The sequence below is a fragment of the Colias eurytheme genome, chromosome 25 (assembly GCF_061535395.1).
Source record: "Colias eurytheme isolate Ceu_HAF_F1 chromosome 25, ilColEury1 Martin Lab GWU primary, whole genome shotgun sequence".
Taxonomy (NCBI): Eukaryota; Metazoa; Arthropoda; class Insecta; order Lepidoptera; family Pieridae; genus Colias; species Colias eurytheme.
The window spans coordinates 3,969,647-3,985,842 of NC_143004.1; the positions used below are offsets into that span (position 1 = coordinate 3,969,647).

At 32.3% G+C, this 16,196-nt stretch overlaps 1 protein-coding gene across 2 annotated transcripts in view; it reads right to left on the reverse strand.

Moving 5' to 3' along the window:
• Positions 1 to 16,196, reverse strand: part of LOC149897548 (uncharacterized) — a 53,547-nt gene that overhangs the window by 34,665 nt on the left and 2,686 nt on the right. For both annotated transcript variants that reach the window (XM_090116109.1, XM_090116110.1), the window contains exons 2-4: positions 14,716 to 14,902; positions 4,807 to 4,906; positions 4,125 to 4,233 (exon numbers count right to left, since the gene is read on the reverse strand). In XM_090116109.1, coding sequence (XP_089972235.1) covers positions 4,125 to 4,233; positions 4,807 to 4,906; positions 14,716 to 14,902 — 396 coding nt within the window. The remainder of the gene's footprint in view (positions 1 to 4,124; positions 4,234 to 4,806; positions 4,907 to 14,715; positions 14,903 to 16,196) is intronic.

Here is a 16,196-nt window from a genome sequence, read left to right on the forward strand (position 1 = left end):
TTTTATGTTGGAATGTCGTAAATATTTGTAATACTTTGAAACTAACTTCTTTATGTATAAAAATATGCTCTAAGCTAAAGTGGGGTCTCACTCAGTACTTGTATAAACTTCAAACTTCTAATCCTAAAGATATGTGGGGTGTTGTCCCTAACCTGTACGTGTAATAGAAAAACTTTGTTTGCCAATATACCCACGTAAAATAAATGTCGTCTACAAACTTTTCATACAGTTTACTAGCATTCTGCCCGCGGCTTCACCCGTGTTTTCAAATAAAAACTCGCATAGTTCTCGTTCCCGTGGGATTACTGGGATAAAACCTATCATGTGTGTTAATCCAAGTTACCCTCTATATGTGTGCTAAATTTCATTGTAATCGGTTCAGTAGTATTTGTGTGAAAGAGCAACAAACAGACATACATACACATACATCCATCCTCGCAAACTTTCGCATTTACAATATTATTATATAATTTAGGATAGGATATTCTACTAGAATACCATTTGTTTTTACCCCTCATTATCGTATTATCATTGTTTTTACCTCAATACTCAAAAGGGTCTTTAATCAAGTGTCCACAATGATTATTTCCAAGCACTTTTTATCGCTTAGCATCGCCGGTGTATTATCATCAATCTTTGTCTTATAAAACAATGCGTTTGTTAAATAATTTATTAAGAAAAGACGAGCGCCCTTAGGTCTCGTAATGAATGATTAAATTTTCAACGACCCCACCTGGCGACAACCCGCACATTTTGAGTGTAATTTTAGAATTATGAATACTGTGAACTTTCGAACGTGTACCTAAATTAAGTAGAAAATGACCCAGGGCAACATAAAACGCAAAAGGATTTTTTATTATTATTTTTGTAACATTTATCGACAATTTTTCGCGCTGCGCTGCGTCGTGATATTATCGAGAACTAAAAAGTAAAAACAGTCTTCCTCAATATTTTTTCCATGATATCTTTTTAATTTGAACCAGTAGTTCCTGAGTTTTGCTCTTTTAAATGAACAAGCTCTCTCTGTAACTTACGAAATTGGACATGTTGTTAAACACAGTATGTAATGTATTAAGGATTCATGTAGTTATAAATGTTAGTTTCTAATTTCGCTATAACTATCTGATGCTACCATATCATTAGGAATATAACTAACTTATACGAATATTCATTAAGCAAATAAACCTAACTAAATAACCAAAATCCATTTTAAAACATTTATAAAGTAAATCGACTTTGTTCATATGTCTCTAAATAACTGTGTAAACTAAACGCTCGCACTCCGACTTCTATTACTACAATATACAATTTTCTTTATTCAAATTGTGTCTCGTAGCTCATCACCCATTATAAAAATAAAAATGTCATTTGCTGGATATTTTTTCATATAACATAAGTATAAAAACCTACATATTCATATCACACTATGTTAGTGGAAACATATTGTTACATTGCTACAAATAAACAATTTTATTCGCAGTTTCCATATAAAATACGAGTTAGTATGCTCCGTGCTCGTCAAGTACTTGTAAAACTGGAAAGTTCTCTGCTCCTAACAAGATCATTTAGTTTCGTGTTCTCTACAAATTTTCTGGGAAAATCTTTAAGCGCGCCTTCCTTTCCTACGGTAATCTGTTATTACTTGCTTATTAAATCGTTATTTTAAATAACTATTTACCATTTTACATATAATTTATACTGTGTTATTACCCCTTGATAGAACTGCATTTTATACTATTTTATAGTTAAGAATTTATAAAGAGACACAATTTTTTTCTTACTAAATAAAAGTGAAACAAGTGAATTGAGTGATTCTTCAAACAATCTGAACTAGGTATTTAAATAGGTATTGAAGGTTTTAATAGTACTGTGTTAATTATTAACGAAAGTGTAGGTGTGCGTGGGCTACAAATTGATGACAGCTTAGTTTCGTTTAAGCCCATCATCATCATGACAATAACAAATTATAATAATATATTATTCTATAAATAATCGATATATTATTACTTTACAGGGTAAATTAAATTATGGATACATTATCAGTCTTTATATTAATCTCTCCTTTCAACAAATGTGTCTTAAAGTGCTATTTGCAGAAATAAAAACACAACATGAATCTCCTACGAATTTGGAAGAAGTTGCATGAAATAAAAAAAATGTAGTAGGTCATTACTTTTTTTTATTTCATGCAACTAAGGGCCCATAACATTTTTACATACATACTAGATATATATTATTTAGCAATTATCGCCCTAAATGTACTGCCATACGCCAAATGCCAAATGCCATACGCCACAATTGCCCATACGCCACAATTATAGAGCTCTATCATTATAAAACGTAATTATAACAGTATCAGAGCTTATAAAGCAAAAGTTGAGACTCTGAAATACGTAGTACAAGGTCGCATTAAGACAAGTTCCTAATATATTTCCGGTCGGTTACACGAAGATAATCATCAATAGACTCGGGAAACACTAAAACAATATAATGAACTACCATGTTTTGGCACGACTTTAGTAAGTTACTTGTAGAGTTGAAACAATCGGATAACTTCTCGTAATTTTTTCTATTGGTAGATATAAAAGTAGATATTAACAGGATTTATAAATGTTTGTGAGGGATTTCCTTGTACCTACTGTTTCACTTAATATGGTTTCTTATTCGTTTTTAAGTACTTACAATTTGCTATTCATTAGTATTACGATCAAGTTGAGTTACCTGCGTCTAAAAAAATTAAAAATTAAATATGAAATGTCCTCTTTTTTGTTTATTTGTGTTGTGTTTTCTAGCTAAGTTATGTAAGGAGAATCTGCATAAAGTATGTTGATGTTATAATAAATGAATTGTAAATAATCAACTTCATAGACAACCACGAATTCAACGAATCATATTTCCATTTCAATAGAAATAATGTAATTGAGTTTATATTGTATAATTGATTTACAGCTCTTACACTATAACAGAATTGCTTGCATCCGACACACATCCGCCGTGGCACGTCTGACATCTGGCTGGGTCTATATCTAATGTCATATTGAACACGATAATGTCGTCACTACCATTAGTTCGGGAGTAAATGGCGTGGAATAGCTTTGATTAGACCAAGAGCTTGTGTACATTTTGTACTACATACACTATTAGTGTATGAATGAAATGTACACTGCGTATGAGATGTGTAAAGTTATATATTGTGTAATTGAAATAATCCATGTATTTGTTTAGGGCGATGATAATTAATACAAAAGTTAGAAATCGTTGGAAGAGTCAATATATTATAGTAAATAAAACCGCCGTGGCACGTCTGACATCTGGCTGGGTCTATATCTAATGTCATATTGAACACGATAATGTCGTCACTACCATTAGTTCGGGAGTAAATGGCGTGGAATAGCTTTGATTAGACCAAGAGCTTGTGTACATTTTGTAATGAATAAACTATTAGCGTGTGAATGAAATGTACACTGCGTATGAGATGTGTATAGTTATATATTATGTAATTGAAATAATCCATGTATTTGTTCAGGGCGATGATAATTAGTACAAAAGTTAGAACTCGTTGGAAGATTTAATATATTATAGTAAATAAAACGTAAAAAATTTAATTAGTGACACCGTGGTAAGTGAGAAAAATCCTAAAGCTTAAAGTTAAGGCTTTAGAGCCACTTTCTCACTTTTAAAGTAACTTTGTTTGAATAAGAAATATTCTTGTGTCTCTTTAGGACATAATGGCATCATATTTTATACATATAATTGCTGTAAAACTATTTTTTGGCGCTAAAAATCGACGTATAAGAGTGATTATGATATTTGTTAATATGAGATTTGAGGTAGGTACTGCTTATTTAAGGTAGGTATATTATTATATCGCAGATTGAATCTACCACGAGTATTTGACTTCTTAAGCAATATTAGTATACCTACAGCTTAGTTAATAAAATTGCAAAATAATTTCAAATGTCAAATTAAAAGTACCTCATATTTTATCCTACAAATATAAGCAAATAATTAACATGCGTCATGCGTAAAATCCCTTCCGTATAAAAGTAAATCCCTAAACCCTTAAAGCAGCTACTACGCTATATTTTAATAGATTTATATGAAAAAATGATTAAAGTCCTTACCCAAACTCGCGTCGTATGTATTCATGTATTCTGACGTCATAAACTGGGACACAAGAGCAGTTTTTCCAACACCAGCGTCGCCCAGTAATACTACCCGATATTTTGGTATCTGAGGAAAATATATATGGTTAAAATACAAAAAAATATGTGACTCAACTGCATATTTATGTCTAATTTCTGAATAATGGGTTTTTTTCATAGAGAAAATGTGTAAAAAAATATATAATCGTGACATTTTACAACAATTTCTTTATTATGATAGAATAGATGTAGGTTTCATATTTAATACAATATTGGTTAAAATTTCTTGCAGAGCATTAAAACAATTAAACTCGTGGTAGTCAGATTGATCTACAACGAGTATTTGACTTCTTAGGTCATATATTTAAGTGTATATAGGTTAGTTTACAAAATTATTCAATTGTCAAATTAAAAGTATATTATTTTATCCTACAAATATAAGCAAATAATAATTTTCATGCGTCGTGCGTAAAATACCCTCTTTAATCTATAAATTTTTTAAGCCAAATTACCCTTTTAGCAGCTACTACGGTACATTTTTTTCTTTTTGTATTTTCTTTAAGAATCATCATTTAAACACACACACCTCGTTACATACCAGTTTTATTGGAACGTCATTATATTTCTGTTGTTCTATTAATAAAAAAAAAAAACATCTCACCGGATCCATTTCATCATCATCAGGTGTGGTGAGGCTGCCGGAGTCGACGGGCCGATAGCCAGAACAGCAAGAACCATCGAAGGGTGACCGGTCTGATGCTCTGCAGACAAAATATATAAAAATATTATATATACATAAAAAACGCTACGTATTCAGAACCTATAACTTTATTAAGTCGGTTTAAAGTGTAGGTAAAAATCTACAAAATATTGTAAAACCTAAAAAGTACTAGGCTAGGCTCTTCAATAACTATCTCTAGTCAAGGAATCACAATAAAATCGCTCCGTTACGACGTGAAAGAAAGACAAACACACACACTTTCGCATAGGTACATAAAATTAGTAAGGATGTTATTGATCAAATCATAAATATGGGTATGTTTTCTTATATTTATTTATAGTTAATACAGTCATTAGGTGAGTATAATGGCCCCAAACTACAGGCGTAATAAACAATTCGAGCAAAATTCGTACATAACTACGTAGAAATAAGTGAAGTGAAGTCCCGTGTCCCCTAGTGGGGTAAGGGGCAGATGCATTATTCATACATCTGTGTACGTAGAAATAAGAGCTCAGTTATTTTTCCATGATACAGATTTGATACATAGCTTTAGTTCATGTTTATAATGCGAGGACAGTATGAAAAATACCCATACTTATCAGTTATCACTTACTCCACACGTGTACTCATTATAGTATGTATGTATACATGTAGGGTCTTGATTGAATTGCATGTCATTAACTTGACATTAACATGGTAGCATGCCTAATTAATCGTAATCCATACTAATATTATAAATGCGAAAGTAACTCTGTCTGTCTGTCTGAAAATTTTCATGAAATTTGGTATAGAGATATTTTGATACCCGAGAAAGGACATAGGCTACTTTTTATCCCGGGAAAATGATGCAATCCCGAAAATCCAGCGGGAACGGGAATTATGCGGGTTTTTCTTTGACTGCGCGGGCGAAGCCGCGGGCGGAAACCTAGTACATTATAAGCTACATAACATTTCAGAAACATAATATAAATTTAATATTTATATCTATACTAATATTATAAACCTATTTACATTTCCCGCAGCCGGAGGCCCCAAAACGAAACTCAGATATACTTAGAAACTACATTTAATGACTAAAGTGAGACTTTACACCCATGTCTGCACGATGCAGACCGGAGTCAAAGAATGAATTTTTACATTTTAATAATTATAAAGACGTAAGCTTGGATGCTAACTAAGGGAAATCGGACCAACATTCTATTCCCGTGCGAACGGCGTATTCATCAGTTTCGTATGAAGGCAGGGCCGTAACTACCTGAAGAGTTTTTTTGTTTGTTTATTTGAACGCGCTAATCTCAGGAACTACTACTCCGATTTGAAAAATTCTTTCGGTGTTAGATAGCTCTTTTATCGAGAAATCACGCTAATACCAACAAAAACGGAGCATTGCGGGTAAAACCGCGGGGCACAGCTAGTTTATTATACTATGGTAATCTTGTTAATAGATTTACACCATAAAAACTTAGGAATTATTTACCTATTTGATAAAATATGACAAACGTATTGATTCTTATCACTGCTTTACATCGTATCTATTGTGATCCTTATTACACTTAGAATAGCGCCTTACTATTTGCTTATAATATGAAAAACTTAATACTTAAATCTTTTACCATTCATTTCATGAAAATATTGTAAAAACAAGCAAATTATGTAACTAAAGGTTAAAGGTGTTCAGTTAGAGTGAAAATACCATTCCAATTATAAATTAATATCGACGTAAATCTCATTTTTGCAATTACACATTATCAAAATAACGAGTTAATACCATTGGTTAATTCTCAATTATTTTACGAACGTTAATTAATACAAGTAAATGAAACATATTGATAATACAAAAACATTAAAATTGTTTATCATTTTGCTGATGACATGACAAATAACAGAATATTCAATAAACTTTATGTAATAAAGGATGAAAGGGTTCGTTTGATTCCAATTTAACATTGTTACATGAGAAAGGTATTGTTATCTGCTTCATACATAACTGAACAAATAATAATAATCGTTACATAATTTTGTTAAGAATATAAGTAAAAGTAAATTATATTTAATAAGACTTACCAAATATTTATTTTCTTGATTTTGTTAAGTATTTGCACAAAAAATGAGTTTACACATCCCGCGCTTTATTTAAATTTGGAACATTGTTTGCTTTTATTTTTTTATGCCATTTCTTTTTGGCCAGTTCGAGGATTCAAAATACAATAAGGAAAAAAATATTTCCAATCAAATGCCGGCATCGAAAAATAAACAGATGAAGAAAAAATAAATCAGTTCAATCAGATCACTTTCCTTTGAATTTGTTGGTGAATCATATTTTAGCAAACACAATTAATTAATATTTCCTTAGAATATTTCATATATTTTCTTATACAACCATCTATTAAATCCCACATGAACCTAAGTCGATAAACATAAATATTATCACATACATATACGAAAATGGCAAGTTTTTCTAGAAAAATCTTTTTATGTAACATCTTTTTTCAGCCGTGGCCCGTGGTGATCGAACCGCCACTGTCTGCCGCATTAGGGTCATTAACCTGAACCCAATGGTCAGTACTATGTTTTATTTATTGTTGAAAACATCTTCAAAAACATAATAGTATTTTAATTCATGAGACTAAACAAATGCGTAATACACAAGAGTAATTTTTATAATGAATAAATATTTATTTCTAGAAAATGGGTCCTCCAACAAGCTTTGTGTACCTATAATATCTATAATGAGAAGCGTATCAATATACTTAATATATTCATGTGTACATAAAAGTTAAAAAAAAAGATATTAAAATTAAATAAATGTTACCATAACAATGCTTCCTTGCAACCAAATATTTCCGTTCATTAACGAATGTTAACAGAGTGAAGGGTTGATATAAATTTAACATTCATATCTGTGTTATCTGTGTTTCCCTGTGATTATAGAATCGAAACAAATAACCAAATGAAATGCCGTGCAAAACGCACAGTTGTCGAACGCCATGCATCAAGATGGTGACGATGATATTTTTGTTAGTGCCGAGCAGTGCGGTGATGGAACTCTGCAGGTGGCATCAGTGCAAATAGTTCTTCAGTTATGCGTTTGTTTACAACAGCATTTTCTATTCAACTTAAAACTGTAATTAACTGTACTGCACACATAATTTCGTCAAGTTTTCTTATTATTGTTCACTTGTTTAACTATTTTTCATAACAGCACTGCTTGTATTGATTTTTGTTTTTATCTATTATTGTATTTACATGAATGCAGGGTAATTTTCATGTATTCACATGTATCTAACATTAGGGTCAGCTTTATCTTACATCACGCATTTGTTAAGGAATCGACTACAATGTAGGTCAATCGTACTATAATGTCTTAAGACTTAAAGCAGTATTATTACCAGTGTGGAAAAAGGACAGCGCCATACAGATCGTCTAGCGCCATCACTTTCTCACACTGGAAAAAATACTGCTAAGACATCATGTTAAGGTCACGATACAACACAATCACTCACTATTATCTGATTTATACATTTGCTGTCATTTTGAAGGCATTATTGTTAAGAATCGCAAATAATGCCCACGTCACAAATAAATGAAGAAATTGTTCATACTCAATTTAGTTTTATGAAAGGTGTGGTTATTCGTATTAAATAATTGAAACAGTTCACATAAAATAGTTACATTTTTAAGATTAAGATTGTTGTGTTGCCTAAGTACCTACCTCTGTTATAGTTCTCCGTATACTTTAATTGTTTAAAATAGAAAATCTCAATGTTTTCTAATTTCTATAGTAAATTATGTTCGTATAGTTGGTGGTGAATAAGTGCAAAAGTTATATCAGTGAAAAAAGTGGTAATTAATAAAATAGACACTTACGTAAGTCATAAACTATCAACACACAAACAGATCACTTAACTTTGTGCAATATAACAATACAACTTGGTTCGTGGTGCTGTGTAAGCAATATAAACGGATATTTATTATTTATGATCTTGAACTGTGAATTCACAAGTGTTTTACATCATTTATAAATAACTGTGAATAATTTTTTACCGGAAAAAAAAAAACAAGCATACACGAGGGTAAAACGAAAATATTACGTCGTTGCTAAGAACTATTTTTATTAAAGACTATATCGAACAATTAGAATATAAATTTCAACGTTAGCAGTACCAGTGTCCGTAGCTGTGTCGATCGACACCCTTACTCGAAGAATCGTTAGATGCCAGTTCAAATCATCACAGAACATTTATAAAAAAAAATATGTTTTTTTTTTGAGGATTTTTTTTTTTTTTTTGCATTTATAAATAGTACTGTAAGGAACTATTAAGAAAAAGTAAGGACCTAGACATTTGGAAAGAAAAAAGGAAAATAAGATTAACTTACACACTATGTCGAATGTTTGTAGTGGATGTCGAAACCTAATCAAAGGTTCTCATTTCCTAAGATGCTCTCTATGTTCTTTAGCGTATGATTTACAGTGCGCTGGAACCAACGATAAGAGATTTTATGCCATGTTACCTGAAAAGAAGTCTTCTTGGAAATGTCCAGCATGTCTAAGCCAGCGACCCAAACTGGATAACACCAATACGCCAATTCGAAACTGCACTAAACCTTGTGAGGACCTTGGTTCAACAACGGAACAAATGGATAATGTCACCCAAAGGATAAAAATAAGTGCTCCTAAACGGTCAGGAACTATTGCTTGCAATGACTTACCTGTAACTGAGGCCAGTTTGCGTGAGATTCTGAATACTTTTAAGATTGACATCGTCGATGAAATACAAAACGCCGTTGCTAAAGCAGTATGTGACAAATTAAGTGGCATTACGAAACAAATATCAGACTTTCATGACTCTTTAACCTTCTTAAATGACCAATATGAGGCACTTAAAAATAAACTGCAAGAACATGATACTGTTGTTGATAAATTAACTAAGGAAAATGCTACTTTATTAAGCACTGTAAGAGATCTTTCTAGTCGACTAGCCTATGCGGAACAGCATCAACGGGATAGCAATGTAGAGATTAATGGCTTACCCGAAAATCGCAGTGAAAACTTAATTAATTGTCTTACTAATCTTGCAAAAGTAGTAAATGCAGATATCATAGACGGTGATATAATGCATGTAACTCGTGTGGCTAAAATCAACAAAGATGATAGTCGACCCCGTGCTGTTGTTGCTAAATTGCGAAGTCCTCGCCATCGCGATATTCTGCTGGCGGCGGTACAAAAATACAACAAATGTAACCCAGAAGATAAATTAAGCTCACACAACCTGGGAATTGGTGGAATTAAAAAACCAGTTTATGTTGCAGAACATTTAACCCCAGCCAACAAAATTCTCCATGCATCTGCTAGAATTAAAGCAAAAGAAGCGAGATACCAATTTGTTTGGGTTCGGAACGGCAAAATATATGTGCGTAAAAACGAAACTAGTCAAGCATTACAAATCCGATGTTTAGACAGTATAAAACTGATGACATAGTCTCCTTTTCTATATCCCCAGTGAATGTTGCGGTTCTTATTTAAATTTATAATAATGATTACCTTATATTATCAAAATGTTAGAGGATTGAGAACTAAAACTAATGACCTATACAAGAATATTCTGTTAAACTCATACGATGTTATTGTCTTAAGTGAAACGTGGCTTAATTGTGGCATTTCTAGCAGTGAAATATTCGATTCCCGTTATATTGTTTATCGTAGAGACCGTATTTGTAACAAAAAAACTAAGTTGGATGGGGGTGGCGTCCTAATAGCAGTAGCTCGGAAATTACAATCTTCTAGATTATTTAAATATGAAAGTGAATATGAGGATCTTTGGGTGAACATTACTTGTGTTATTAACGGTGTGACAAAAAACATACCTATTTGTGCTATTTATCTTCCACCTCCAACCAACTACAATGCCCTTGACAAATTTATTTATAATGCTAATAATGTACTGGAACATATGGAAAATGTAATAATACTAGGTGATTTTAACTTAGGAAACTTAGAATGGGCTTATGGTCAAGGCGGTACTTGTGGAATGGTTCCTATTGCATGTCACGGTCGTGTGGAGTGTGCTTTGGTTGATTTTATCAACTTAAATAACCTTGAGCAAATAAACAATATTACAAATCAAAATGGAAAAATATTAGATTTAGCCCTAACCAATATTCCTCGTTTTAAGGTATCTACTGCGATTGATATATTGACCAAACCTGATCCCCATCATCCGTGTTTATTTCTGAGTCTGGTATCTGAAGCACCTTCCACACTAAGATGTGATGACTACGTCAGCTATAACTTTTTTAAAGCCGATTATGATTGTATTGTGCGGGAACTGGAGAATATTGATTGGTGCTCCAAATTCGCTAACCTCGTTGATATTAATGATAAGTTAGAGGCATTTTACGACATTATGCGTAGTGTAATTGATAACCATGTGCCTAAGAGTAAAATGAAGAAAAGTAAATACCCTCCCTGGTTTACGTCTGCCCTAATTCACGTTATCAAAGACAAGGAAAAAATGAGGCTCAAGTATAAGAAATATAAAAATCCACGCGATTTGTTTGAATTTAATTTATTACGAGAACGTTCCCATAAATTAATTACACTGTGTCATCAAAATTATAAGTTAAAGATCGAAAATGCAATCTCGAAGGATAGTAAAGCTTTCTGGAAGTTTATAAATAGTAAACGCAACAATCAGACATCTTCCATACCTTCTGTTGTGTGCCTAAATGACAAAATCGCGACCAACGGCCCTGATATAGCTAATCTTTTTGCATTGCATTTTTCTTCTATATATTCTGAACCCTTATCAACTATTTGTGTTCAGAACAGCGAAGCTGCTTGGGATTCTTGTGCAAGGGTTATTGTTTCAAAAAAAGAGGTTCTTCTCAAGTTGAAACAACTTGATATAAATAAAGGTGCTGGTCCGGATCGAATTCCTCCTGTATTTCTTAAGCGCGCTGCTGTCGCAATTGCCTCCCCTCTCGCTATAATAATTAATGAGTCACTAAAACAAGGTATATTTCCTGAATATTGGAAAACCTCTACAATTGTGCCCGTACACAAGAAGGGTGACCTAGGTGCAGTCAATAATTACAGGCCTATAACTATCTTATCTTCATTATCGAAGGTGTTTGAATCGCTGATCTGTCCAGTTTTGACTCGATATTTAGATAAATTTATAACTCCACATCAACATGGCTTTAGGAAGGGTCACTCAGTGCAAACTAACCTTGTTAAGTTTTTGTCTGACCTGACGCCTGTGATGGACATCGGTAACCAAATGGACGTAGTCTACACAGACTTCAGTAGCGCATTTGACAAGGTGGATCATCTGACTTTACTCGCAAAATTAAAAAACTATGGTATATCGGGTCCTATTTTACAATGGATTGCATCTTACTTGGATAAAAGGAGTCAAGAAGTTGTTGTAAAAGGTTTCAAATCTAAAGTGTTTACTGCTACATCTGGTGTTCCCCAGGGATCACATTTGGGTCCACTTCTGTTCGTTGCTTACATCAATGATATCTGTGATTCTATCAAACATTGCAATTACGCACTTTTCGCTGATGACTTAAAAATTTACAAAACTGTTAACAGTTTGGCGGATGTAGCTGCTATCCAGAATGATTTAGGTAATATAGGTCAGTGGTGTAAAAAAAATAATATGATAATCAACTCTAATAAGTGCTCATTCATTCGATTTACAAGGAAAAAAGTGCCATTTAATTCGACATACAGTATCGACAATGCTCCTCTCCTTCACCAGTATGAAATTGTCGACCTGGGTGTAACCTTGGATAGTAAACTCAAACTTACATCTCATCTTGATACAATAATTAAGAAAGCTGCAAGGATGACTGGGTTTATTAAAAGAAATGCAACATCCTTTAAAGCATCCACAAAAATTGCATTATATAATGCACTCGTACGGAGTCACCTCGAGTTCGCATGTGTTGTGTGGAATCCCCATCACGCCGTGCACTCGCAACGCTTAGAATCGATTCAGCGATCGTTTACTAGACATTTGGCTTTTGCCTCCCAAGGTATCACACATCGATGTCCATATACTGAGCGCTTACATTATTTTAAAATGATGACGTTAAGAGATCGCCGTAAATTACACGACCTGGTATTTCTTTTTAACTGTGTAAATGGTTTAACTACCTGTGAGGATATTGTTTCTGGGATCTCTTTTCGAATCCCGTATAGTTTACCCAGAAAACCGATTAGTAATCTCTTTGATCTACCAGTGAGTCGAACTAATTTAGTACGTCAAGCACCATTGCCTCGAATGTGCGCAGCATATAATCAAATTGTCACATCTATACCGGACCTTGATATATTCTTTGGATCTCTTGCACAATACAAACATAAAATTATTAATTGCTTGATTAATAATAATTGTAAAAATACTTAATTATAGATAACATTAATTAAAATAAAATTCATAAATAATTCTATATAATTTCGAGAACTATCTATTATTGTAAATGCTGTGTACACCTTTCATTGATAAGTACATAATATTAATTAATTAATAATGTTAATTTTATCATTGTCAAATGTATTTATTGTTGGTGTGCCAAATTAAAATAAAATAAATAAATAAATAAATAAAAATACATAATATGGTAATATTTTATAACATGTTCGTAATTAATAATTATATTAAAAAGAAAAAGAATTTCTATAATACAATGTATTACCTAGTACATAATAGGCATCTAATCTGTGGTATTACAGAGTATGGTAAAATCTTCGACGAGGTAATCTTTAACTGTGCATATATTATTACATATATAAGTTTTCCTACATTTTACACTGGTCCAGTTTCCATAATGTGCTTAGGGTTAAGCACCCTAGACTGGTAAAATATCCAGGAATATTTACTTGCGAATAAGCTTCTCAGTTCTTTGCGCTCCTAGAACTTGTAATATCAGAATGAATACCTAATTTAGAAACAATGTACGTTATAATTTTCTCAAAATGGATATAAATAAACTAAATATAATTAAAAAAAAAAATCCAAAAGTGCACGCCTCATCATTTTTTTTTAATAAATATTTATTAATTATTATTTTTGTTTATTTAATAACAATTAAACCACATCGAATCAGACCCTGAAAAATGAAAGGGTTCTATTCCTGAGCATACTCAAGCGTAAGAGAAAAAAAAAGACTCGATTAGTAAAGTATTTCGGTCGCTATCGTGTTAACAAGAAAAAGGATCCGCACATACAGACACACGGACGTCCAAGACAGAACTTTTTTAAACTGTTTTTTTTAACTAGTTTAAATAACAAAAATGACATCAAAAATATCATGAACGTTAAAAATAGTGTTTTTTCTTAATATGTGTGTGTATGTATTATCTTACAAGTGCAATGTATGATACATAAAGACATTTTAAGTTTGAAAAATCAGATGTTTTGCGCGAAGTGACAGTAGTACCCACCTCAACGCTTCGCTTATGAGGCGTGCAATAATTTCGATTGTTGTGGTTCGTTTCGGTCTGAAGACATCGCTACATTGCCAAATTGAATGCAATTTTTCAACGGACTTCAAAAAAAGAAGAGGTTCTCAATTCGTATTTATTTTTTTTTACCTTAGGACGATTCGATTTCTCTTTATGTGAAAGCTAGTGCATTCCCGTTGATTCTATTTGAATTTTATTATGTTCTGACCATTTGAAGGCAGTTTAGTTTTTTTTAAATAGTCATTTTTCTCCCCTTTTTAAGGTTCCGTATCGAAAGGGTAGAACGACACCCTATACTCAGAATTCGCTGTCTGTCTGTCTGTCCGTCTGTACCTCATGAACCGTGATAGTACGACATTTATAATCCCACTTACCTGCTATTAGTAGAATTGACAGACGTGTTAGACCGACTCCGTCGATTGCAAATGGAGTCGCCACAGTTCACGACGCCCCCTTTGGTCGTGATGGAGAAGGTCCGCAACCGATAAAGGTCGTCGGAGAGACGAGGGTTATATGGCTTCTCTGGCAGCGAACACACGCGCGGTCTTGAGTGTTCTACTACTGTGAACAAGGAAATAGATTAAGTATTGTAAATACGTTAATTATTATCAGTATTAAAGTTAAGGCAGAAGGCAATTAAAATACATATTATAATTATGGTCCAATTCTACTAGTAGTTAGTGCTACGCTGCTACCTATTCTACATTTTGTTCAACATTTTTTTTATAAAATGTACTTATTTGATTGTTCACGTAAAATATAGGTATCTAATAATAAATTATTGGCTTGAGTTAAGATACATGTTAATTTTATAAGTACAGCTTTGCTACATTGGCCACAGATTAGATACTGGCCTTGGCATATTAAAAAAATACATTTAAAACAGAAGTTAAATCGTGTTTTTTATAATACAATGTATTATTGTCCCGTCTCATGTATTTAGAGAAAATTATAACGTTGTATACTGTTTATTTTTAGTTACGAGTATTCCGTTTAAATAAAGTGTTATTTTTAAATTAATTTTTAATCTTTTACAAACAAGGTTTTGAAAAATGAAAGCTTAACTACCATAACCTAATTAATAGATCTAATAGCTTCTATTATAACCCGGATAATATAAGAGGTTGTCTATTCAGAAGAGCACAAAAGAAGCGAAGTAAGTATTTTAAAAATTCATAATATGGTCGGTTTTTTCCTTTATAACGTAATCCTCTTATAGTGGGTTGTGTGCTGATCTAATGGGAGATAGGCCGTGGAAAAATGCAACCTTATTTTATGGCTTCGAAGACTAATGGAAAGGGTATTGAACTCGCAAGAGTTGGAAATTAGAGTTATAGGTCAGTTTGAAATTTTGAATTAGGTTTAATAAATACATACATTATTAAGAAACATAAATAGAGAAACCAAGAGGTAATATTTCTGCACAAAATTTGATTTTGCACACAAAATTTAACAAAAAAGGAAAAACCAATCTAATAATTACATTAGGTATTAAAGACGAATATAAAAAGTTTAGCATGAAATTCCCGTGTTTTAAAACCTATATGAAGAATGTAAACATTTTCCGAATTTATAAAGACGCTATTTTTTTAAGATAATCTAAATTTGTACACAAATTAATACAAATACAAAGGTTCTAAGAATAACATTATATTGCCAAAGGGAAATACTGCCTACACGTTTCAATGTACTCATTCATTATCTATAATAAGAACAAAACAATAATAAGTGATAATAATATCTTTCGAAAATCTTTTATTTAAAAACACTTGTTATAATTTTAGTACTATTTATAGGAAAAAAAAGACGGGTTGCACTCCGGGAGTGCCGGCAGAAGTGAAAACTTGATTATTAA